The following is a 24148-nucleotide window of genomic DNA, read 5'->3' on the forward strand; positions in this document are numbered from 1 at the left end:
GGCTCACCCACATGCCAAGTTATTTCCGCAACAGACCCGGGCCAAGACAGTGTCTTATGGCGGCTTCTAAAAGCATGAGTTATTTAGCTGGAACCTTGTTATTTAACTGGAACTGCTGCAGTTTCATGACTGATAACCTGCTTATTTCCTTAAGAGGGAGAGAAGGTGAATAAAACCATGGAGCAGTGAAAGAGGGATGTGATCTCTGCCCTAGAGGGCCTTCTAAACCATTTGTCCCTCAGGTGACAAGCTGAGGTGCCAGCTCTCCACCAGCTCAGTCCCAGCAAGGGAGACAGATGGATGGCAGAACTCAGCCCTTCCAGAAGCATGAGCCTTTGCTGAGCCGACACTCTGGAGCCTACTGTATTAGAAAGGTTCAGAGTCTCCTGTATCCCACAGGAGACAGCCAGCTCTAGCTGAGTATGCTGCTGTTGCTGCAATAGGATACACGCATCCTCTTCCACAAGGATGGTTAGACACTGGCAGGAGGTCAGTCTCATCTGCTCTTCTCCAGCTATGAAAATGCCTTGGCCACTTCACAGATCTCCATCTGGATTTAACAGAGGGACTTACCCTTGCTAGAGAGAGACAACTGGGTATCATAGATCTGCTCTCAGGTCCATGCTGTCTTCATACAGAAAATAACAGAAAGAAAGGAGGATAGAAAGGAAGATGTTACAACCACATTAATTATGGAGCACTAGTCTTCATCAGCATCTGAAGATGACCACACAGGAGTTTCTGAAGTCTTTGAAATCTCTATGGAAGAGATTCAAGTCCAGGTAAAAGGAAGACAAGTCATTCATGCAATTCTGAAGTACAAATTCCTCTCACACTGCCAGGCTGGCTTTTGCAGTGACAGCCTTCACATATTTCCACTGGCCAAGGACCCACGACCATATGCTAGACACAGCTTTTATTCTCGTCATCAAAACAGGCTCCATGTGTGTTAACATTCTTCATACAAAGACACATACAGGTAGCTTCTGTGAATCAGAAACATACCGTTTTCAACTGTTCACACAGTATGTAGAACAGATGCAGTCCTGAGGAGCACTTTAGGCCCTCTACTGTAATTAAAGAAACAAAATCCATGCAAGGAGAAAGTGAGATTTTTTTAAAACATGCTTATTTAAAATAAGTTTATTATAATGAAATAATAGAAAAGTCTGACAAAGGTCTTAACAATGCTCCAAAAGAAGAGACAGATGCTGTATGACTCGAGAGACGATGCAGACTGAAGTATCCAAAGTATTTTGGATTGCCCTGCTTATGACACCACAATTTGTGCAATGCTTACATGGGAAGAGGTGATTTTAGGGGCAGGAACAAGCCCTTAGACTTCAGTAAATTTAAAGTGTGAGGCAATATGCCTTCTCTTCATCTTTAAATGCATTTTAGTACATAGGTAATGTATTTCAGTATGTATAAGTAAGGCTTGCAGTAAGCTCAGTTTGACATTGATAATAAACGTATGCCCAAAACCAGCTTGAGAAAAGGAAACCACAAAAGCAAGCTGCTTTGGTTTTCAGTTTAATCACTGTACTCTGGAATGCAATTTACTGTTTAGTTTCATGTAGACATAAATCTAAAACTTTAATATGTCTTTAAATTAAAGGCATTAGTAAGTTTTGGACCCTCTGAATGCTACAATGCAAAATAATATTAACAAACTTAGTGTTAAGCAGAAATCAGGATATGAAAACAAGGAAGTTTCATACATTAAAAGAAAAAACAATCCACCTCTAGCATACCTGGAGTATCTGGAGGGAGAAATACTTTACTAAAACAGGGATATTAAAAATGATAGCCAAAGCCCACATTTTGAAGAACTGCATGCCAGTGGGAGGGTGCACGTGTGGTTAAGTGAAGCATGTGCTGATGTTCTTAACTTCAAAGCAAGTACTTAAATCCCTATGGGAACTGTGGGCAGGATCAGCTACTGCTTGGGCTTGCTCAGAGACAATAAGCGTGCTACAATACCCCTTCTGCACAAGGGTGATTTTTATATTGCTGTGGTAGTTTGCAGGTTTTGTTCACCAAGGGGGCTACAGAAGGTAGCAAAGAGGCATCAATTCAGTTATTCCCACTCCCCTTCTCTTTTTGTTTTGTTATCTGTACTATGCAGGCAAGAGAAGAGAAATAAGTCAATTAAAATAATAATAAAAATCCCTGTGCTTTCACATGTAAGAGGTAGAACTGCCAAGTCTGAAGTGTCACAATTTAAATTTCATCCATGAAATTAAAAGTTCAAAGTGGTGTGGCTTTCCTGGCAAAGTATGTCAAAGCAGGGAGAACCTTCAGAGAAAAGCCAGCACATTCTCCACTGGACTGTATGTTGGTTGCCTGCCATAGAAGTCAGGTCTGATTTTTCCTTGTTTACATTTCTATCACTTACAAAGCTTTGTAAGTTTTCTGCTTTGTACATCTATGGAGATGTGTTTCAACGTGACAATAACAGCTCTGGTAGCAAAAGAGATGACAATGGAAGGAAAGGAAGGGGTGGTAATCAAGTGGGGGAAGAGGGAAAGATAGCCAGGTAGGAACATGATAATGATATTTTCTGGTGTCTGAAAGGCTGTTTAAAGTTCCCTAAAGTTTTCCACAAAAAGAAATGATTAGAAGATCCAGCATATGGACAAACATACGTAGCACTGTTCTCTATAACGGCCCACACCCCTTTGCCAAAGCTTGCTGCAAACAACTGGAGTACCTTTGGGCATAGTTCATAAATGTCCAGACAACCAAGTGACACTCTTTAAACTATGAAACATTTTAAAAGCAAACAGCTGTAACCTAAATCCTGATAGTGCTTTACAAAAAGCTTCTAAGTGAAGGTATATGGTCCTTAAGTGCATTTGTTAAAGGGAGACCCATATTACAACAGATGGGATGTTTCAATGACTCCTTAAGTTTACACTAAAGCACAAGAGTATCCAGTTCATATTCTACAATTGTAATGTCACAGAATTTCACTATGGAACTGAGTATGGTGTCTTAAAATAGCAGAAGGGGTATCAGAACACAGCTGGTTTTAAAAAATACAAACAAAATAAATAAAAGCTTCCCATTGCTAAGCAGAACTCGACTGAAATTTGAGAGTTCTGCACCAATGCCAAAGTCACTATATTACTAAGATGTGTGTGTGAGATCTATTCAAATATGCCAACTGCCATTATTCAGTACTAGATAGTGCTTCTATCAGATTGCTTTGGGATTTACCATGTCTCAGCAAGGATGCGTACTGGAGATACACCAGCAGTGTCATATGCTGTATGTCCTATGCTCAGCTATGCTAATTTCACAAAAAGCAGCCTTTACTCCCCTAGGGTAAGGCTGTGATTACTTATTTTGCCATGGCTAAGAAAAATCCCTGAGAATATGCAACTGTTAGACACTGAAGGAAACAGGTAAAAGTATTTCTAAAGGAAAGGGATGCAAGACTAGTGCAGTTAAAGAAACCAAAGCAGTTAATGTAAAGTATACAGAGCAAAGGTGCTGTTATCCGAGAGTCATGTGGACCTCCATCAGTACACATACCAATTGCTCATAAATGTTAGCCATTAAAGAAAAAAAAACCAAACAACCCTAACCAATCCATGAACCAAAAAAACAAACAGAAAATACGGACCTGCCTTCTCTCCATTTCTAAATTTGAAGGCCAAAATTTAGTTGCTTGTTCTCCACAATTATTAAAATGAAAAGCTATCCTCTTTGTTTGCCAAACTGACACTGGAAGAAAAGAAGTGAATTGTCTAGCAGTGTTTTGCTTCCATTTGGTCATCTGGTCTATTGCATCCTTAGAGGCATAGCTTGGAGTTCAGCTCTGCAACATGCTGTATGGTTTTCTTTCTCAGTGGTAGTTTGACTGGAAAGATAACATTCACAAGTCTTCAAAGTGCATAACATCCTGCAAGAGCAGTGCATGGTGAAGCACACGTTTTGAAGGCAAGGAGACACTGCTCAGTTCCTCTCTACAAGTCCCCTGTTTAACAAGCACTCAGGGGTCTCCTCAAGCCACGGTCTCCTAAGAATGTTCTCAAGCACCAATTTCAGAGTTCAGAAAGACCAACTTTACACTGAAGAGCAAGATGAGAAAGCCTGCTCTGAGGCAGGATGCCATGCTGATTAGCAGACATGCAATGTGGACCACTCTCTACTTGTCAGAAGAAGGGATGGTGGTAGAAGTTAGTCACGGCTGAAGCTAGTGGCCAAGGAAGTTCTTCAGTTCTCTGCCTATGAAATAAACTTTTTGCATCACATATTGTGTCTGATGTGCACTAACTAGTGAAAAAACAAACCAAACAAACTGAAAACCCCAAAATACTTCCAAAGATTTTAAGTGCTGAATATGCTTTCCTGCTACCGGAAAAGCTTAGAGGGAAAAGGAAAGTGAATTTTCATTACCTGACAGTTAATTTTTAGAGAAGAGAGATCCCTTTCTGCTCTCCCAATACCCTAGCTGATACTTTGTGCAAATGTGGTCTCTATTACCTTTCCAGGTAGAACTGTAACATCAAAGTTTCCCACATAACAGTTGAAAACCTTGAGGAAACAATGCAGGGTGGAGAGTTGGTTTTTCTACTAGAGGGGTGGGTTCTTTGCATTCATGCTTAGAAGAAGTAGCCATCCACATCCAAAAGGCTCTCTGCTTCACTTTTAGTACTACAAGCAGTGAAATAATTCAATGGAGCTTTGGTCAAAAGTTTTAACTTTGTACTCATATATACACCACTTAAATTAAGAAAATAAAAAAACCCAAAACTCCCCCACATTTGAGTATGTCTCTTTAAGAACGACAGACAGGCAAAACTCGAGGATGACAGGAACAAGAAAATCACATCCTTTAAATGCCTAATTAGAGTCAAGCTATCTTGCTTTATACAACAAGTGTGATGTTTGGTCTTTTCTTCAAGCATTATATGCTTTCATTAAAGCTCACAATATCAGGCCCTTTAGAAAGTATCAAGTATTTGGTGTGCAGAGAGGCTCCCATCACAGAGCAATGCAGGGCTGCAGGCCTGAAGTACATTCATTTTACTTACAACATGGGTCTTAGCCCAGCGAAAGACAGTACTTCTGACTCTGGCAACACTGACTTCTCTTATATATACACCAAGATTTATAATTCTAAGTACTTCATTAACACAGTCTTCTCTCCTCTTGCACATAAGTTAAACTGAACTCTTTGTACAAAGCCATCTGAAGCCCTAGGTCACTACTGAGAGACCAGCTTGTACCTCCAATAATTTACAGTCAGCCTTCTAGTCATCAACACAACTAGGAATTTTGTCCTTAACCACGTCACTAGCTGAAAGGACCTCTTTATTCTTTTTAACAGCAGCAGTGTCAACGAGCACATTTTTAACTGTATCAGCAAAATGGGAAAAAGGGCAAATCTTACTTTCCAAATTTCCAGACACTTCTACGTCATTTCAGATTTTCAGTTTTGCAATTGGTCCAATGTGTAATGGCTCTGTGACAAATTCTACCTTCCTCTATGCTTTACTCATTTCATGTCCACTTCCATGAAGTCTCTGCCCATAACGGCAGCCTAGGAAGGACTTCAATGAAATCTGCTTTTTAAACTGCTAGAGTTAAATTTAAGCAATTTAAATTTAAAAGTAAATATTAGGTTTTCATGTGAATTTGATTTCAGAAAATCCTAAACCCAAAACAGAAAATGCCACCAAAACCTTAATAGCCAGGACAATGGACATCATCGTCAATCGCTTGTGTAAAACATTGTTGAAATTACCTGGGCTCTGCTTAAGTCTGTGCCAGCAAATTTCTTGCTGTCTACTGGCAGGAGCTGACAGGGCATATATGGGGAGCTGGTCAGGGAACATGACACCCAGTTTCCAAGGCTCGTTCCTGGGGAAGCTCAGACCACCAGCCACATATGCCTGTGTGAAGATCTCCCTCTAAGGTATGGGAGCTAAGGCCAAATTCTGCACTGTTACTTTTAGGAGGGGAAGTGGAAGCGCACAGGCAGGAGAGAAACAGTCAAAAACATTCATCACGGACATAGTTATGACCCAAAACGAAACAGTACCTCTGCATTTAAACACAGAATGAGCATAACAAAACCATAAAAATCATACATACCTTCCCCACAAACACTCACAACACCATTCCCACCTGAAAAGATACAATGAACAGAAACAATGTCCAAAAAAACCAATCGAATGAAATAAATCTTTGTTAACAGAGACGGTCCCTGAAGTTTGAAGACGCTTACTGTAGTCATACCACCTCATCTGACTCCAAACCATGTACTTCGTAGAGAGTGTCCAAGATATTTAGCTGCTTTTCCATGGCTGGTAAGTAAATGTTGAGGTCCCTCTGCATTCCTTTGTAAAATGTTTCTTCCTGAGGATCACACTCCTCTACAGACAGAGCTGCCACAAAGTCTTCGTATGTCGGAGCTGCCCTTAAAGCTAACTGGGAGAGGAACCAAAGCTTTTAGTTTTGCAAAACAGAACAGCAAAAGAAACTCAACTAAATACATGAAAATCTTGTAAAACATTCCTCTTTGCACTTTGATTACACAGCTTTAATGTATTTACTTATAGGAAAGGTTTAGATTGAATATTAGGAAAAAACTTCTTCACTGAAAGGGTTGTTAAGACACTGTCCCAGGCTGCCCAGGGAAGTGGTGGAATCACCATCCCTGGTGATATTTAAAAGCCGTGTAGCTGAGGTGCTTAGGGACGTGGTTTAGTGGCGGGCTTGGCAGTGTAAGGTTAACAGTTGAACCTGATGATCTTAAGGTCTTTTCCAACCAAAACGACTGGATGATTCTATGTGTACGTGCACATGTTATGATTTTTAACTGGGAGGGAGACTAACATTTTTTTAATTTTATTTTTTTAATTATCTCTACATAGATCCCTAGTTTAAGACATTCAGAGAGGCTTGACTTTTAGGAAGTGTCTGTGTATCATATTTTGTACAAATAAACAGTATATGTTAGAAATTAATTAAATACAAACTCCACATAAGTCGGGGAGCCCCCTCACACAGTATCACACACTTCAGCACTCAAGTCGCACTCTCAAAAAATTCTTCAGAAAGCTCTCCCCAACATCTGTGTTTATTTCAGTCAAAGTCTCTGTCACGATTGCCTGGATGAGGCCTTCCTTTTTCCTTTTCTACCTTCAGTGATAATTTCCAGTGATAGACACCAGGGGGAGCTGCCAGACTGGACAAAAAGAAACCATTTCCTTTAGCCAACACATTGAACTCATTCTGTGCTAACTCTTCTTGAACGCTCAGATCAAAAGACAGGTCAATTCTCAAAAAAGCAACTTCAAATCCTCATTTCTTCATTTAATATCCCTGCAAGACTATGCTAAAAAACACGTAACAAACAAAAATGTGCACTGTCCTGTCTGTTTTGGCTCCTGAAAGCAGGTTCCACCCTGAAAATCCAAAACTAGAGTGATCACCTCAGCCCTCACCTTGGGGGAAAAAAACAAAGGTCTGACAAAGAAATCTATTCATTTTAGTGCTTAGACTTTTAACATAGTTTATTAATTACACATATCATAAGATCACATGCACAAGACCCCCAGCTCCATTGGCAACCGAGATAAATACTTACCGCAAAGACCCCGCGGACAACCCAACCGTGGTGCTGCCGTAACGTCTTGCCATAAGCGTTGTCTGAAAGGGAAATAAAAAATAGATGTATGGCAGTTTGGCAGTTTTAAGTTTGCATCACAAAGACTTGAGAGCTTAGAAACAACTATTTAAGGATATATTCTTGACACTGGATGCAAATAATGGCTATTTCTGAGCACCAAAGTTATGAGTGAAAGGAGATGACAGATTTGGGATTTCTGCATAAAGGCCTCAGCTCTGCTGTCAAATCTCCTTCAACTCATCCACAGCAAGTAAGTACTCCAATAGACAGGATGGCAAACGTAATTTTTATTTGACTAGCTGTGCTTCATTTGCTTCATCTAACACTTCTGCTATCTAGTTTTCACCTTGGTGCAAGTCTGAGAAAATAATACACAGGGTGAAATAATCCTGCAAGCAGATGGGTAACCAGCCTCAGTCAAGGTGGTTAGCTGAGGCATTGACCAAGAACTCTCTTTTTACATCCAAGGGTCAAGTTTTGAGGATCACTGGAACAGAAAACACCAGGCCTTTACTAAAACAATCCTCAGGATCTCTCTTGTGGGTGTCTCTGAGTGTAGCCTTTGACAAAGGTCCTTGCTATGCTCCTACACAGCTCCAGTGTCACATACAAAACTTTCTACAGAGACATATCTTTAAGTCATATTTTCCCAATCATTGTTTGTCACTGTCACAATTTCATATCCTCATCCTTCAGTTGAATTTTCAAGTATCTGATGCTGATCTCTCCCCTTTGAAGAAAGAGAACCTCTACATTTTGCCACCTTAGGTTATTTGCTCAAAAGCCTGCAGACAGTTATTACTGGGAGAGTATAAAAAGTTGGAAAAACACAGCCACAAGTTTTGCTGTAGTATGAAGTACTCCTCATCTATCAATCTAATGACTGGGGAATGTAGCTTTTCTATCTTTACAGTAGGAGTGAAAATCTATGAGGAAAGTATACAGGAATAAGAGCAATGAGATAAAGAGAAGAGTATTGTGTAGCAAATAGTGCTGACAAGTGTATTCTCTGCCATATCAGCAAACACAGGGGACATTAAAAACACCAGAAGTTGAAACGTTTGCTTAGATTTAAATGACAAGTAAACACAACTCCCTTCAGAAAGCTGTTTGTTCCTGAGAAGATCATAAGGACTGGTAGATAGTCCATCTTTTATTTTCATTTAATTAGCCTGGTATTTGAGGTTGTAGAAGGAGAACTTATACCCTATCTTTACTTAAGATTCAAATAGAGATTGTATTTAGGAGTTACTGTGCTAACAGTAAACCAAAGCTGCACTGGTGATACAGATATGGAAGAGTTTTTCAGGGGGAGAAAGGGAAGAAGTGAGGAAAAGTCGGCAGCATGGCTCTGCTGCAAATAGAGCAATTCAAGTAGTAACTCAGATCTGAAGCCTTCAGACTCAGCTCAAGCAGATGCCTTGACTTTCCATAGTGTTTAACATCCACATCTGGTAGCAGTATATTTACAGTCTCCCTTCCCAGAGCTGCTTGCATACTTTGGTGTAGTAGTTCTTTTTTACTAATCCTATAGGGTGACTGCTTAGCTTAAAAAAGAATTTCAAAAAGGCTTTAAAAAAGCTTTTAAAAAGCTGTTTTAAAGGATTATCAAAACATTAGACTGCATGCATATGGTGAGGGTCTTACTGGGGAATAATCAAGTCAAGTCTAAGAGGGGTTTATTTCATTTTGTACTTGCTGTGGGCACTAGCCTGACTTGGTAAGTGTCAGAAATTATGGACTTGGAAAAAATTCCTTCTCACAGCCATACTGGCAAAGAGGTGAATTTGAAGAGTGATGGCCAATCTCACAAGGAAACAAAAGACAAAGCACTTTCCCTAGATATGACTGTCCCCCTTGCCAAAAGTATGCCAATTAAAGGAATCTTTATCTCCTAGTAAATCAACATTGACTTGTTATCTAGCAACCTGCCTGAAGACAGTCATTTGTAAAAACTGTGACTTTAAAAAGTGGTATGTCTTGGCAATTACTTGCATTGTTTGTCATCAAAGAAAAGAAAACACATGTTCTAAACAAGGAGGAAAATAGTCAAGTATGTAATTCAGAAGCACACAGAGAATAAAGCAACTGGCACTTACTCAGAGCTGTTTGGATATTCTTTTCCCCATTCTTCACTTCTGTCAAAAACCCTTTCAAGAACTTCAAGCCTCTGCCATGATGAAACCATGAAATAAAAAGAATCCATGTTTATAACAAAGTAACCTAGAGTATAACAAAGCCAGCAAAGTTGCAATACAACTCAGAATTAAAGTGTCATTTTCAATCTGAATTTAAAAAATTCAGTCACCTCCTCCAGCCTCTCTCTCAGACCAAAGAAAAACAGTTTGCTAAAACATCTCTACTGCAGCCAGAAATCATCTGCCTGATGTTCTGACCCAGCAGGTTGTCATTCACTGAAACTTCACTTTTATAGGAAAAAATATTGCCTGTCATCACTTTTTCAGGCTTTTTGGCAAAGTTGCAGTGATACAACCACAGACAACACATTAATCTTGAACCTAGACAGGTTGGATTGATGGAACTTGTAGAAAGCAATCGGTTTGCTCTATGTACAAAAGCTTGCACCAGCAAAAAGTTCCTCATTGCACCTTAGCATTTCATAGCATAAGCAGATACAAGCCCATTACCTTTTCAGCCAAAGGAGAGCCTCTGTAGCAGAGTTTCTAACTTGTGCTACACCTGCATTCACTTCGTGGAGCACTATCTTCTGAAGAGTATCAAACTCTTCTTTGTTGGTTATAAATTTCTGGTTTATTTTCTGGAGAAAAAACAAGAGGCAAACCTTTAGGCTAAAAATACAACCTATTTATTAGGACTCTTTCCTATAAAGCAATACCACAGATCCCCAGCTACATCACACAATCCCCACACTGGGCATGCCTTCCCAGGGCACCATCCCAGACATGTCTGGCTTGCCATCTGGCTAACACAACCAAAGAAGCATTTCAAAGGTTTACAAGGAAACTGCCATTTCTGTCTAATAAAATGCTTTATGTTCACGTGGCATTGGGAGGAGTTAACTCGACCTGCTCTTCAAGCAAAGTCTCATTTGCCCTGAGCTTCAAGTACAAACAAAATGACCTTTTGAAAATTGCTAAGATGCAAATTCTCAATTACACTTAGTAGTCATTTGCTTAAGTTTTTTAATGTATTCCCAAGTTTATACATACAACTCCTCACAAAAAAGCCAAGAGAGAAAATATATAAGGGACAGATAAACAGATTCTTCTTCTATATTAAAGGAGTGGTTGCCTGTCACTTGACAATATTCAAGGTTTTCATATTTCTAAATAGCATTCTTCTCTCTTGCCATTTTCAGTCTTCAGTGGCTACCTGAAGCAAGATAAGCAAATAACTGTTTCGCTTTGCACAAAACAAATTCAAGTGTATGCAACGTTCCTTATCATACATTCAGAAGATACGTTTTGCTTTGCTTTATTTTTTTCCTTGAAAGAAAAGCTATGAAAAGTCTTTCTATGAATACACCTTGTCTCACAAGCAGCACTTCAAACCTCTTCAGACTAGGAGATGGAAGAACTTCCAGAAAAGAACAAGGCTGCAGAGTCTGCCCTGGCATGCTGAGAAGCTGCTCTGTAAGGCATTTAATTTCCTCCTGCTTTGTTGATGAAAGAGTTTCTTTCCCCTCATTCTGTTTGTTCTGTATTCTAAAGTCAATATTGCTACCATCACGTCATGACTTTCAACCTATTCATCTCAGAATCAAAGTCATATTTGTTAGGTGTGACAGATGTTTTACTTGGCAGCCAATCAAGTATTTTATAAGTTTGTGCACAACAACTGCATTTATTAAACACAGTGTGTACTGTAAGAACAGAATTAGGGGCATTTCAGCACTCTGATCTGACAGATGGCAACATTATCAAATATTAAATACCCTTCCAGTATTGACTCTGAACAACAAAGATTGTTGAGATTTAGTGCCTAAAATACTTTTTATTTTAAAAAAAAAATCAGTGTTAGAAGTAAGCTGTTACCTTGATGTTACCCACAAAATCCATTTTAACAGGAGCAAAAACAGTTGGTCCCAGTTTGTCTAGGAAAAAAACCAAACAAACAAGGACATTTTAAAAATGAGTTATTTTCTAGTCCACATATTATAGTAACCATTTCATTTGCTCCATTACCAATCCCTTCTAAACATGAGGAGAATAATAAATGAGTAACATAAACCAAAGTGTTTCTCTGGTGTAGAACCAATCGATCCCAGTTGGTACAAGTGTTAAAATACACCGCCCTACAATTTGGAAGTCTTCAAAAGGGTGCATGCTCACAGGGATCTCATATCCACTGTTAGATGCAGGGGCTGAACAGGTGGGGAGCTGCACTAGCTGAAGATAGAAGCCCTTGGAAAAGTCAAATAGCACAGCTGATGATGTGCTGCCAGCTGTTTTGGATGTGCAAGGCATCCATCTTGCTCTTTTGAGGGGAAGAAATTGCTATTCCACATAGACCTATGGATTTCCAGACAACTTACACATGAATCCTATCTAAATGAGAGTGGATCCTCTATAAAGCAAAGAGTAAGAAATATCTTCTGACACCAGTGAAACTGATTCTCCTGTTAGGAACTGTTTCTACTATAACACTTCAGTGAAGAAATGAATACTGCAAACCTACTGCTCCACCTTTTCTTGCAGATGACAGCAGTTAACAAGAGTCAGAAGAAAAGAAGGAGCTGCTTACCCAGAACAGGCACAATTGCATAACATGATTCCAGAAACTCTTCTGTTGGTATGCCCTCCTCCTCCCGAAGTTCAATATCACTGAACCTGGTGTCCAGGAAAAACAGAAACGACTGTTACCTTAACTCCTCATCAAACTTCTTTTGTGCAACTTCTATATGAAAAATCGCATTTCATTTGAATAGAGGTAAAACTTATAGACAGGGAACCACCAACATGGCTTTTGTTTCACTGGGTTTAAGTAAATGACTGCAGAAAATACACATTTGGTGGCATTGCAATTACAAACAAGGAAAAAAACCCACTCCACCCTGTACAGCCAATTCTACAGTGGGTGTCTTCTTCAATTACTGTGCTGTATACAGTCATGTTGAATAATCTCAGCAAATACAGATTTATAGACAAGAGTCTTAAAAATGAGTCAATTAAAGGCTTAACAAAGTTTCAATAATCCTTTTGATTGAATCTGTAATACCTATTGCTCATGACACTGAAGAAGGTAGGAGTATCATTTTCATTTCCGTCTTCTTCACACAGAGTCAATCCACTTAAAGAATTTGTTTCTGACTGCAGCAACTTTTGGGCACCACAGCTTTCTACAGCTTGCAGCTTGTTCTCTCCATCTTCTTTCATGCCTTGCATTTATAGGAAACAAAAGAAAAACAAAAATAGAAAAACAGCCACACACTCTTACTGTAATTCCTGTTTATCAAGGTGCTATTTGAAGGAAAGCACTTAGATAGCTTGATCATGCGAGTTTAAAAGCTTTCCCTGTCAGCATCATGACTCTCACCACCTCTGTCGTGCTCAGATGACATTTCAACCAGTATCCTCCCCATTTCTTAGAGTCAGATAGACCAAGCACCAGGCTCCAATGCAAGTGGGCCTACACATCCTCAGAGAGGACAGCCTTATGAGAGAAGAGTGTTGAAGAACTGACTGGGTATAGCAGGGAGCAGACTCATCTCCTTGAAAGAAAGATTACTTCTCGCATGGCTGCAACTTCCCCAGGGTTGATTAAGTGGCACAATGCATTTGCAAAAGCAAAAGTGTTTGTTCCTTCTGATAAGTAAACTGTCTGCTTAGATGGTTATGCTATGACTTTAAAGGCTGCTATGTTCTCCTCAATTTGTATGAATATCTTTAGAGTTTCCAAGACAACGATCCAGGTGTCTCTTCCCCGCTGGAGGTTTACTTTATTTTCTCTTCAGGGTCAAACTCATTTGTTGCAAACAAATAGACCACTACATGAAAACCTCCAAAGGAAGACCAAAGTCTTATATAACCCATGTGAGGTAAGACCTTCTGACCTCATGGAGAACTGCAGAGCACAAGTCAAGAAGCAAAAAAGATATTCACAGCATCTGCAATGTACAAGCCATGGCTACAGTGTATTTTCTTGCCAGACTGTCAAACTAGCACCCAAGATTTCCCGGGAAACCTGTCTCTCCAGGATAGGAATACATTCAAGTGCCAGCGAGGATCACAGACCTGAAGCAGAACTGAGCTTCCGCTGAAGTGACCAAGCTCCAAGGAACTCTCTTCCTCCAAGTGAAGTCTGAAAGCAAGCTTGCAGCAGTCCCTGTTACTTGCAGAACCACTGAATAAGACTGGTTCTGGGTGAAAAGAACACTCAACCCAGTAACAGTAATGAGACTTGAGTCATTCTTCTCAGGGCAGAAAAAAGGGGCCTCAGCCATCACTGATCATGCCTCATTCACAAGTAAGGTGACTGCTAAGGAACCAGAGTTTGAGGGATGCCACTGATCTGTCCTTCACCAAGACACACGGCCTGGTGAGCAGAGAAACAGCTCAAGTCTGCAGTGACTCCACAGGAATGCCACACGTAAAGCCTGGGATCCCCTTAAATGTCACACTTGAACACTGTAGGCCCTAAATGACAAACAGAAACTCCTTAAGGGGCTTAAATGCTTAAGTGTTTTTAAAGATTGACTGCTCTTACTCAAGGATAAAGGGAGAGAAAAGTATGAGACGGGGCAGAGCTTATGGGCTCAGAGGGAGCACCCAAATACAGCCATTGGCAAGACCGAGCCCCAGGCTGTATGGCACCACACATCCTACTCCAGCCTGTACTGCCAGCAAAACTCTGCAACTCAAATGTGTGTATCCAAGACAGAGTAGGTTTTTCTTTCTTTTGCACATGAATAACCTCAGCTAAGCAATACCAACAACCTGACCAGAACAAGTTTGATCTCTTTGCTTTAGCACTGTATTATGCTAGTGACACATACATGTTATTCTGCAGAGACTTATCACACTACACAACACCAACCACAGAAACAGGAAAAACTCCAAAGAGAACCCATGTAAGAGCAAAATCACCATGTTCATTACCTTGGGCTTCAAAACCTCAGATGATTCACTGATTGCATAGGTATGTTTTAGAATAATGGCCAGGCAGAGAAAACTACTGTTCGTGAACAACACAGTCCATTCAATGGGACATGTAGAAAACATATGTTACTTGTATAGACTTATCAAAATTAAGTTCAGCTGCCCTTAAAAATATAACTACGTTGGATGAAATTTTATACTGAATTAGTTCAGCAGTGTTTTACTGAAGGCCTCCACAACTACAAGTTTCATGCTATTGCTAAGATAACGGGAGAAATAAGGTGTTTTCTAGTATATTCTTAATTGCTGAAAAAAGGTGAATTTTCCATAAAAACTTGTCAGAACAATCAAGAGTGACCACAAGATCAACTGCTCCCAGACAGACACATAAAGCTTCAACATTGTCTTTCTGACATTGTAGCCCTACATACCAGCAAAGGTGATGGAGAGCCTCTGGGAATAACCTGTCTGTCTACAGTACAAGAGCCCAAACACTGCCACGATGTATTGTTTCACATGTCAATCAGCATCTAGAGGAGTTTCCATTTGTCCAAAAAAGAATATTTAATTTTCTTCCCTATTCAGTCCCAAGTTAGCTATCAATAAGGGCAGGAGTTCTGCAGGCAAGATTTGACAAAGGGCAGATATCAGACTAAAATACACTGACATTCCCCTCTCCTGAGAAGCAAGGTATCAGCAGTCTTACAGGCAGACTGCACCTCCCTCTATTTACACTGAAAAGTAATGATGCTGGATAAAAGAGGGGGCATATATTTACCTGCAAAATCCTCTGCTATTTGATCTTCAACAGAAATATCACTGCTCCCCTCATTTGTGTCCAGATTTAAACATTCCAGGCTCTTAATAAGGGTTTGCTCTTTATGGTTAATTTCTGCTTTCACAGAGCCATTTTCACAGGAGTTCAATTCCATTTGCCTGAAGAAAGGTAAAGAATAATGGTCAGTGTATAAAACATTGCTTGGTAAGCTCTTCCTGTGAAAACACATAAATATCAATAACAGAAAAGTAATTGACAGAAATTATAAGCTGTCACAGGCTGCTCTGAGCAAAAGAACTGTTCTAAAATAACAAAAGGAACCAGGCAGCTCTTTGCAGCAAGTAGGATTAATGATTCAATCTCAGTTTACAGAGTTTGAATGCATTTACAATGACCTTTACTCAAAAGACACATACTCAAAAAAATACTATCGATTAAAAAAAAAGTAAATCACAGATAGGTATTGTAGCTAACAGAATATTCTCTCATTAGTACTTTAAAATATATACCCTTGGCATCTACTCCACAACTCATAGCCTGCTCTCCTTCAATGATTTTACAAGCTCATGCAGTGGAACCTAAGACGCAGGAGAGAGCATTGAAGTGGGAGAGCACTGGCTGTTGACTGACCCAGTAAGTGGATGGCTGAGAAAAATAAAAGGGAAAGGGATGACAAAGAAGAGACATGAAGTGAGCCAGCACCATTTTGCTGTGTCTGTTTCCAGGCACACAGCTCAGACCAACACAACTCTGTCTCCCTCCAGTACTAGTGATATTAGACTAAAAATATTAGAAAGAACAGACAGTACAAAAAAACAGATCAGAAAGAGATTGACAGTAAAGACTTTTATTATACCTTTCCGTTAAGGTGTGACTGGACAAGACAGAGTGCTTTATCTGTAAGATAAGTGGAGAGAAGATTCTTTAAGGCAAGAAGACTGTATCATACTTCTCAAACTTCACATTTTACTGAATGCAAGTTGGAGTCAGCAAAAAAGCTGAAAAGTTAAGTATACACTCACTAATTCTCTGATCTAGAAGCAACAGAGACAAATGCAAAAAAGGTGCTACATTATTACACTATTAGAATTTTGAAAAGAAAATAGAAACAGGAGACTTCTTTCAGAAGCTAGCTAGCAACTGTCAAGTGAGATACCACACAGCATGTGGAAAAGAAAGAAGTCAGTGAGGTTTTTTGTGATGATGTTTTCTTTACTTAAGACAAAAAATTACGAAAAAAACAGAAGAAATGTAAGGCCAGACCAAGTATGGTGAAGTAATCTCACTTCCCAGATGCCGTGATGCATCTGCCTTCCTACACACACTGTAAACTGCTGTTTGCCAGAAACACTCCAGTTTTGCATATGTAGTTGTGGATCCAAGGTTCAAGAAAGTGCCCTTGTCAACCAGCTCCTGTTGGCATATTACCGCAGATCCGATGCTGCTGTAGCTTAGAGGAGTAATAATTGCTGTGAGCTCCCACCATGGACCAACGTGACATAGAGTCAAGGTATTTTGAAACGCTACTGTCTGCAGCTGGAGCAGGCCCTGAAAGTTAACACTTAACAACTTCCACTGATCATTAACAGTTAACAGATTGGTCACTGCTTATTAAGAAACATCCCTACCTCACTTGCAAACCACAAGAAATAGCAGAGTATGTCCAGTGGAGGATTACTAGTCAGAATATGAGTAAAAATGCATTCCCTACTTCTACAAATGCTACTCCACAAAAAGGCTCCTTAGCATCCATGCCAACGACACTGGTCACTACCTTGTTTGTTCTGAGGACTGCTAAATGCGGAGATCCAGGTGGGGTCTGATGTAATAACTCAGAAGTAAAGGCAGTATTTGCAATCTGCATACATTCTTCTAGAGTCTTCAGGAAGGTATCACAGGTTGATTTTAACAGAGCTCCCATATCAATCTCACTCTGTGGGAAGAAACCAATTGGAATAAATGGACTCACCACAGTTAAGTTTGGAGCAACTAATGTCTACAAGGCCCAGAGCTGCTACAGTAATGAATTACGTTTAACACAAATTAAAATGCAAGGTGTTAGCTGCTCAGACAAATGGCATCACATTGTCCCCTCACAGCATGACCAGTCTTGCCAGCCTCTAACTACAAGCAGCTCAGCTTGTGTTTTAAAAGCAATGCCTCTTAGTTAATTATCTCTGATGTTAAAAGTATATTAAGTAGTAAGCCTTGACATATTCAACAATAGCATTCCAGAATACACATCTGACAGGAGAAGCTAAATGTAAACAAATGAAATAGATACAGAATCATCTACAGATAATAATTTAAAAAATCCCCCCCTCAAAAGTTACTGCAATTGAAAAACAGGCAGAATGAAGTACTACATTGACATAGTAATCTTCATCTCTGCAAAGTGCAGTTACTGATCCTGAAATGCTTTTAGCAATAAACTTTTTCCAGTTAAAATACCAGTAAGACCAGGGAAAGCAAGTTTTCTCCTAGAAGCCAGAACTATGAGCTGGATAAACACCGTATTACTTGTTTGTTTGCAAGAGCTGCAAGTTCTAACAGTGCTTTCTAGTCATTTGGACACTACATCATGCTTCTGCACTGCCTGTTAGTTCACCATAAATAGTACTTTTACAGAGATAGTTTGGACATACAAATGATTAATCTTCAGGTGTTTTGCCTGCCTGTCCTGTACCTGAGGACTCATCTCTCCAGTGGGAGGCATCCAGAAACTCAGGTAACAGTGAGTGAATACTACATTGGCTAACCAGAAGAGTTTACAATGCTCAAGCCTTAATAGATGTGATCTACACCAAAAATAGAGCTCTACCTCTGATTCTGATACACCACAAATGCTGGCTTCCTTCGTTTTATGCACTTGCTGAACAAGGAGGTTACAGTACAGTCTAAGTTCAGACATTTTAGTCTTCAAGGCTTCTGTGTTTTCAGTGAACTCTAAAAGTGAAACAAAAGAAGAGTTAAATTTATTGTATTCATCTTGCAGTATGTGATTTTCAAAAGTTGCTGAAATAGTATTACCCACTCTAATTCAACCAATAATTCCCTATTTCAAAATATTTTCTATTCACTCAAAAAAATGAGCTAGATTGGCGATAGATTATGCTCCCAACTAGTAAAATACTGTCTTTCATTACTTGTCATCATAGATAGGAAAAGTATGTTCCTAGACTTAGGAACATAACTTAGAGAAAAAGCAAGTACACAACCCTTGAGCTTAACAGGCCTTTTAAATAGGACGATACCATATTTGTTGTTTTCACTGAGTAGTTTATGGTGTAAACAATTACACTGTGAAAGATCTGGGTTCTGGGTAGAAAATACTGAAGGGAAAAGACATATCCTGTCCAATATAAAGGGAGTAACTTAATATATACCCTTGAATCACAGAACAGTTGAGGTTGGAAGGGACTTGTAGAGACCAGCTAGTCCTACTCACCTGTTCAAAACAGGTTCAGCCAGAGCACATTGCTCAGGGCCATGTCTAGACAGGCTTTCAACACTGCCAAGGATAGAGACCCCATAGCCTCTCTGTGCAACCTGCCTCAGTGCTCCTTCATCCTCACAAAACAAACATTTTTGCTTATATCTCAGTGAAGTCACTTGTATTTAAATTTATGTCCATTTTCTCTCATCCATTTGCTGAGAAGAGTCTGGCTCCATATTTTTATGCTCTCCCATCAGATACTTGCTTTAATCATCTTAGTGGCCCTTCGCTGGACTCATTCCAGTATGTCCATATGTGTCTCGTACTGGAGAGTGCAGAACTGAGCAGACTAATCCAGACATGACTAACAGTCAATCTGAGATTTTTCAGAAGGTTTTTTTTTTTTACATTACAGTCCCAGAATAACAGAATAAATAAATTTGTCTGTTAATAAGACTAACATGGTTTAGTTCAGCAAATACATCAGTAGCTTTTCACCCTGTGCTGCTGTATGTCAGCTTATAGATATATCTTTATTCTGCTTGTAGGCACTGCAAATCAGATCTCCACTTTGTGTAGGACCCTACAGTAGCATTTTCTGCTCATTTCTGACTCAGTTTGAACTGCTAGATGCAAAGACTGGTAAAGACGCACATAAGGCTAAGAGGAGCCTTCCCCACCTCAGGAAAAGAAGTGCTTGTCCCCCCTGCATTTGCTCAGGATCACTGATATATTAATAACAATTTGCTGTTTTGCCGCCTTCTCCACAAGGTTACACAGGGTTAAGGCATGAGGTCTCATATTGACCCATGAATAACACCCTGCTGCTAAGCAAAAAGGGTTTTCACTAGGGTGAAAGAGAGATTGTTGGTGAAAGCAAAGGGGTAAGTGAATTAATTTTCATAGCCTAACCAGGATCAGACTGCAGTTTCTGAATACTGGTATGCACATCTAAAACCAATTGCAAACCTCTGTTTTAATTGCTAAGGGATTCTTGAAGTGCACAAGACAGTGTACTTAAAACACGGAAGGAAAGGGTCTGGAAGGAATTCCAAAGTTCACAAGCCACTGGTATGAGAGGCTGAGTCATCATACTAAGATGGTTGCACAAGGTGAGGGTCTTTCCTTCATGCATAGTCTGCATGCCAGTCACAGCCAGGAGCTACTCACGCCTTGTACTTACAGAACTCATCAACGCACAGTTTTCACATGATCTATACATAGTAGATTTTACGGAAAAGTCAAAGTTTTCAAATCCCTGCACCAAGAGTTAACTCCTGAGATTTCTAGCTAGAGTTCCCATATGGCTTGGCTTTCACTAGCACCTGAAGCACAGGTTAGACACAGAGTTCAGGTATGGATTTTGCCATCTTTGTGTGTACACCTACTAGAGTAAGGATAGAGAAATAAGGAAAGAGTGTGTGTCTGCAAAAGAGTGTTCTTGCCTTTTTCCTTCTGTGTCCTGCTGTCAGTCAGACAGGCTTTAGCAGTTCCTAGTGCAACCAGCCACTTTTGCCTTTCAACTGCATTTCTTGCCTTCAGATAGAAGTATTGCTCCCCTGGGATGATCAGATCCATTCGTGTGTTATCTGCAGGATGAACTGGAAGCAACATAGATTTCAGACTAGTCCCTCAGCATTTCCCAGACAAACTGGATATCCCAACAGTTATCTTAGGTAGCAGGTCAAGGAGTAATGAGAAAGAGGGAACACCCCCAGACTTCCCCTGTTGCCATTTTATGACTTCTGAGTTAGGGAATAGACATGACACACATATGTACAGCTATGGGACAAAAGACTATAAAAGGCACTGAACACAACATTATTGGACAAACTTTGTGCAGCTCAGTGTTACTGTATCTTAGTTACCTTGAATTTCACATACAGCCATTTGGATGCTTCCCTTACAACCCTTCCAGGCGTCTTCCTGAGAGTCATAATAGGACAGGATGCCACCACAGAGAAGAAACCATCGAGGCTGCCAGCCTGAAAAACAAAACTGTATTTCTCAGTTCTCTCCCTGTAATTACACCACCTTCTCTCTTATTTGATACTCACCGCAAATAAGGCCCCAAAGATTCTCAGTTCCCCTTTGAAGCAGCAATATTTGTGGACAGGCCTGCATGTTGTATGTCACAGCCCCTGCTTACCATGTCCTTCTGCAGGCACCTGGGCCAAAGCAATATGTTCCTGAGATGCTATATGTCATTTGCAGTATTTTTGCTAACGCAGCATCACCGACTTACTCTCTCTTCCAAAATCACCTTTTCAGTCCACCACCTCTCAGTTCCTTCCATCATCCCTCCACCCAACTCTTCACTCTTTACAAAAGCCACCCCAACTGTCTTGCCTTACATGCAGGAAGGACTAGACAAATTGTCTTGAAAAACAATGGGCAAGAAATTCCTATAAATCAAGGGAAGGAGGGGATTGAAGTGGATGTATTGATTCTGAACATCATCTTTCAATGAAGCAGTTCTCAATAGCTCTTGAAACTCCTGTGCTGCCCACATAAAAAGTAGTCTTGAATTAATGACTTGCACTTCTGGCTGTCTTCCCAGAGAATAACCGAAACACCAGGCTAGACCACAACCAGTAGTTCTGGGTACACTTTTGCTCACTCTGCTGCCCAAGTTCAAAAGCAAATTACTCCTTCTGTTTTCTTCTTTTGGAAGTACTAAAGTAGAATGAAAAAATGTAAACAAACACGACATGACAGCCATCATTTATGTCTGATTAAAAACTACAGGCTCATTAACTTAATAAGAAATGAGGCAGCTATGTCACTGGAGGAAAGCAGCTTTCACTACTGAGCTGCAACAAGCCTCCCTGGTCAGAACCAATAGAGGGTAATATTGAAGCTCCAGCACTGTGCCAGCAAACTACCTCTGGGAAAAACACTTTGACAAAGCCAAGTGGGCCATGTGGCTCCTACGTGTTTTTCAAGAAAGGCCTCACTTCTGCTGGCCTCATACTGGAGCTCTGACAACCAGCTCAGTGCTGCAGGAGTCCAGGCTGGGCTTGGACAAACAGCACACTGGAAACATGACTGCTCTTACCAACTAGGGACCAACTCTTAGGCTACTGCTGAAGCCAAGCTCAACTCAGTCTAAGGTTAGAAAGCCCTAAAGCCACAGGCTAACAGTAGGAGTATGCTTTGGATTGGGTTTTTTTGATGTTTTTTTTTTTAAACAAGTAACACCATGGCTTCTGGACCAACCTGGTCTACAGATTAATGCACCTTGGGAGTGGCTGGAAAACATACTAAACACACATCCTTTTTCACGTTCTTCCAGGGCTTTTCCTTTATTTCAATAATTCTTTGTTTACATGAAGAGGAAAAAAATTACAATCATGGGAACAAAAAGAACCACAAACCACCAACCAAATCAGTCAGACTGATTTTTTTTTTGTCTTGTCACCAAAATAAAGAACCTATCCTAAAAGTCACTATTGATACGAAGGAACTCCTGAAAAAAGGAGGTGATTGTTCATCACAGAGAAGTAGTTAATTGCTTCAGTCACTCAATGGCACAGAACCAATCCTTTAAATAATGCACAGCGCCACAGTCAATACAAGCCTCTAATTCAGTCTGGAGAGCCTGCTGCTGCACATGAATCACCCCAGCCATGGTCCTACAGCTTACAATTGCAGCTGATGCTCAATCAAATTGCATCCCATCAATCAAAGGCTGTGCAATCAATTACCCAACATACAAAGCACTCTGCCTCCATCACTTTGGAGGCTGGTTAAAAGTATGTTCTGATTCAATATATTTTGTTGAGGTTTTTGTTTGGTTGCGTTTTTTTAGGGGGAGGGGTAAGCAGCAATTACCTGACTTCCTTTGCAGAACCTAACTCTTGTTTATTAGACAAGCATTAAAAATACTAGGATAGGTAACTGTTAACTATGACAGCACACATTTTCAGAAAAGAATTGTTACACTAATAAAAAAATATTTTTGTCAAAGGAAACTGGTTTGAAAAAGATGCACTAACCACCTGGTACTCATTGACACTGAGTCAGCAGCCATGGGAAGGTTATTCTAAACAACTAGCTAAAAATAGGATGTGGCTGACAAATCATGGGCAGTGCAACAGGAACACAATTTTCAATTACAGGAGCTTCACTTTTGCAGACAAGCAAAACGCAGAGGAAAAAAAAAAAACAAACCAAAACCAATTCCCACCCCCAACAAAAAACAAAGCAGCCAAAAGACACTCAGACACCTCCATGAAGACAAGTGTTGGGTTTATTCAGTTTCATTCTCTCCTCGTAAACCATCCTAGGAATACCGAGATTTTTGGAACTAAGCATTTGGACCTCACCTGATGTAGGAAGTTAAAGATGAACCTTTCAAAGTCTTACTGGTGTCAGTGCTAACACAACTTTGAAGAATTTACTAAGCCCATTTATACTGGTGCAGGACGAAATATAGCTCATACTTCCACAGCTCATTTTAGAGGCACAGAGCCATTGACAGTAAAAATTGACCTTGCTGAGGAAAGATATATATACAAAAAGACAAAAAATGCAAAACACAATAAAAGTGAGTAGTAGCTTAAGGCCTCAGCCATAGGAGAAAGCAATGAGATTCCAGATAACTTCACAGACACTGGTTAAGGTCCTAATACATATTGCACTTCTGTGTGAAACTTAAAGTTACTACCTGCAGTACCTGGCAGATCTGATATTGTCCATTACAGAACCAGATATTTAAGCACTCTGTGTCTGCTAAGAATTCAGTATTTCTCTAGAAGTTTCCACAGCCTGAAAGATCTGTCTGCTTCCACCACTAAACTTCAGGAAGTCGGGATGCAGCTATCACTGAGCAAGCTTGACATTTCTTCATAACAGTTGAAATTTGGACTTAATTCAAACTTTAATGTTACACAACTCAGACTCCAGACAGCATTCATTCCAAAGTGCCAAGCCTGAAGAAAAAAAAAATATTTGAAGACACTTAGATCATGACAGACATCCACAATGCCAAACCATCTGGGAGAATTACATACTCAAGAAGTCAAACTGATGACCTGGAAAACAAGCTGCAATTAAGAGATACCAGTTCCAGTTGCATTTCTAGAAGGCACAAAGGCCAGACACTCAGGTTTTTACTATTGCTTGGTTTCCACTAAAATTATGTAATACTTCATGATTTTTAATTTCTTGAGCTTCAACATAAGCTTTTATAAAAACTTATGCAA

General features: G+C 39.9%; 1 protein-coding gene across 2 annotated transcripts in view; it reads right to left on the reverse strand.

Annotated features, from left to right (window-relative positions):
• Positions 1-927: 927 nt before the first annotated feature.
• The window catches only part of PLEKHA8 (pleckstrin homology domain containing A8), a 30326-nt gene continuing 7105 nt past the window's right edge, over positions 928-24148 (reverse strand). The window contains exons 2-14 of one of the 2 annotated variants that reach the window (XM_061996967.1): positions 20810-20926; positions 20387-20542; positions 18327-18451; positions 17280-17438; positions 16362-16402; positions 15506-15663; positions 12848-13007; positions 12374-12459; positions 11665-11723; positions 10297-10427; positions 9748-9818; positions 7607-7668; positions 928-6444 (exon numbers count right to left, since the gene is read on the reverse strand). In XM_061996967.1, the coding sequence (XP_061852951.1) occupies positions 6247-6444; positions 7607-7668; positions 9748-9818; positions 10297-10427; positions 11665-11723; positions 12374-12459; positions 12848-13007; positions 15506-15663; positions 16362-16402; positions 17280-17438; positions 18327-18451; positions 20387-20542; positions 20810-20926 (1523 nt within the window). In that variant the 3' untranslated portion in view covers positions 928-6246. The remainder of the gene's footprint in view (positions 6445-7606; positions 7669-9747; positions 9819-10296; positions 10428-11664; positions 11724-12373; positions 12460-12847; positions 13008-15505; positions 15664-16361; positions 16403-17279; positions 17439-18326; positions 18452-20386; positions 20543-20809; positions 20927-24148) is intronic. The other variant, XM_061996968.1, reaches the window with a different exon arrangement.

Source organism: Colius striatus, chromosome 5 (genome assembly GCF_028858725.1).
Source record: "Colius striatus isolate bColStr4 chromosome 5, bColStr4.1.hap1, whole genome shotgun sequence".
NCBI classification, from domain to species: domain Eukaryota; kingdom Metazoa; phylum Chordata; class Aves; order Coliiformes; family Coliidae; genus Colius; species Colius striatus.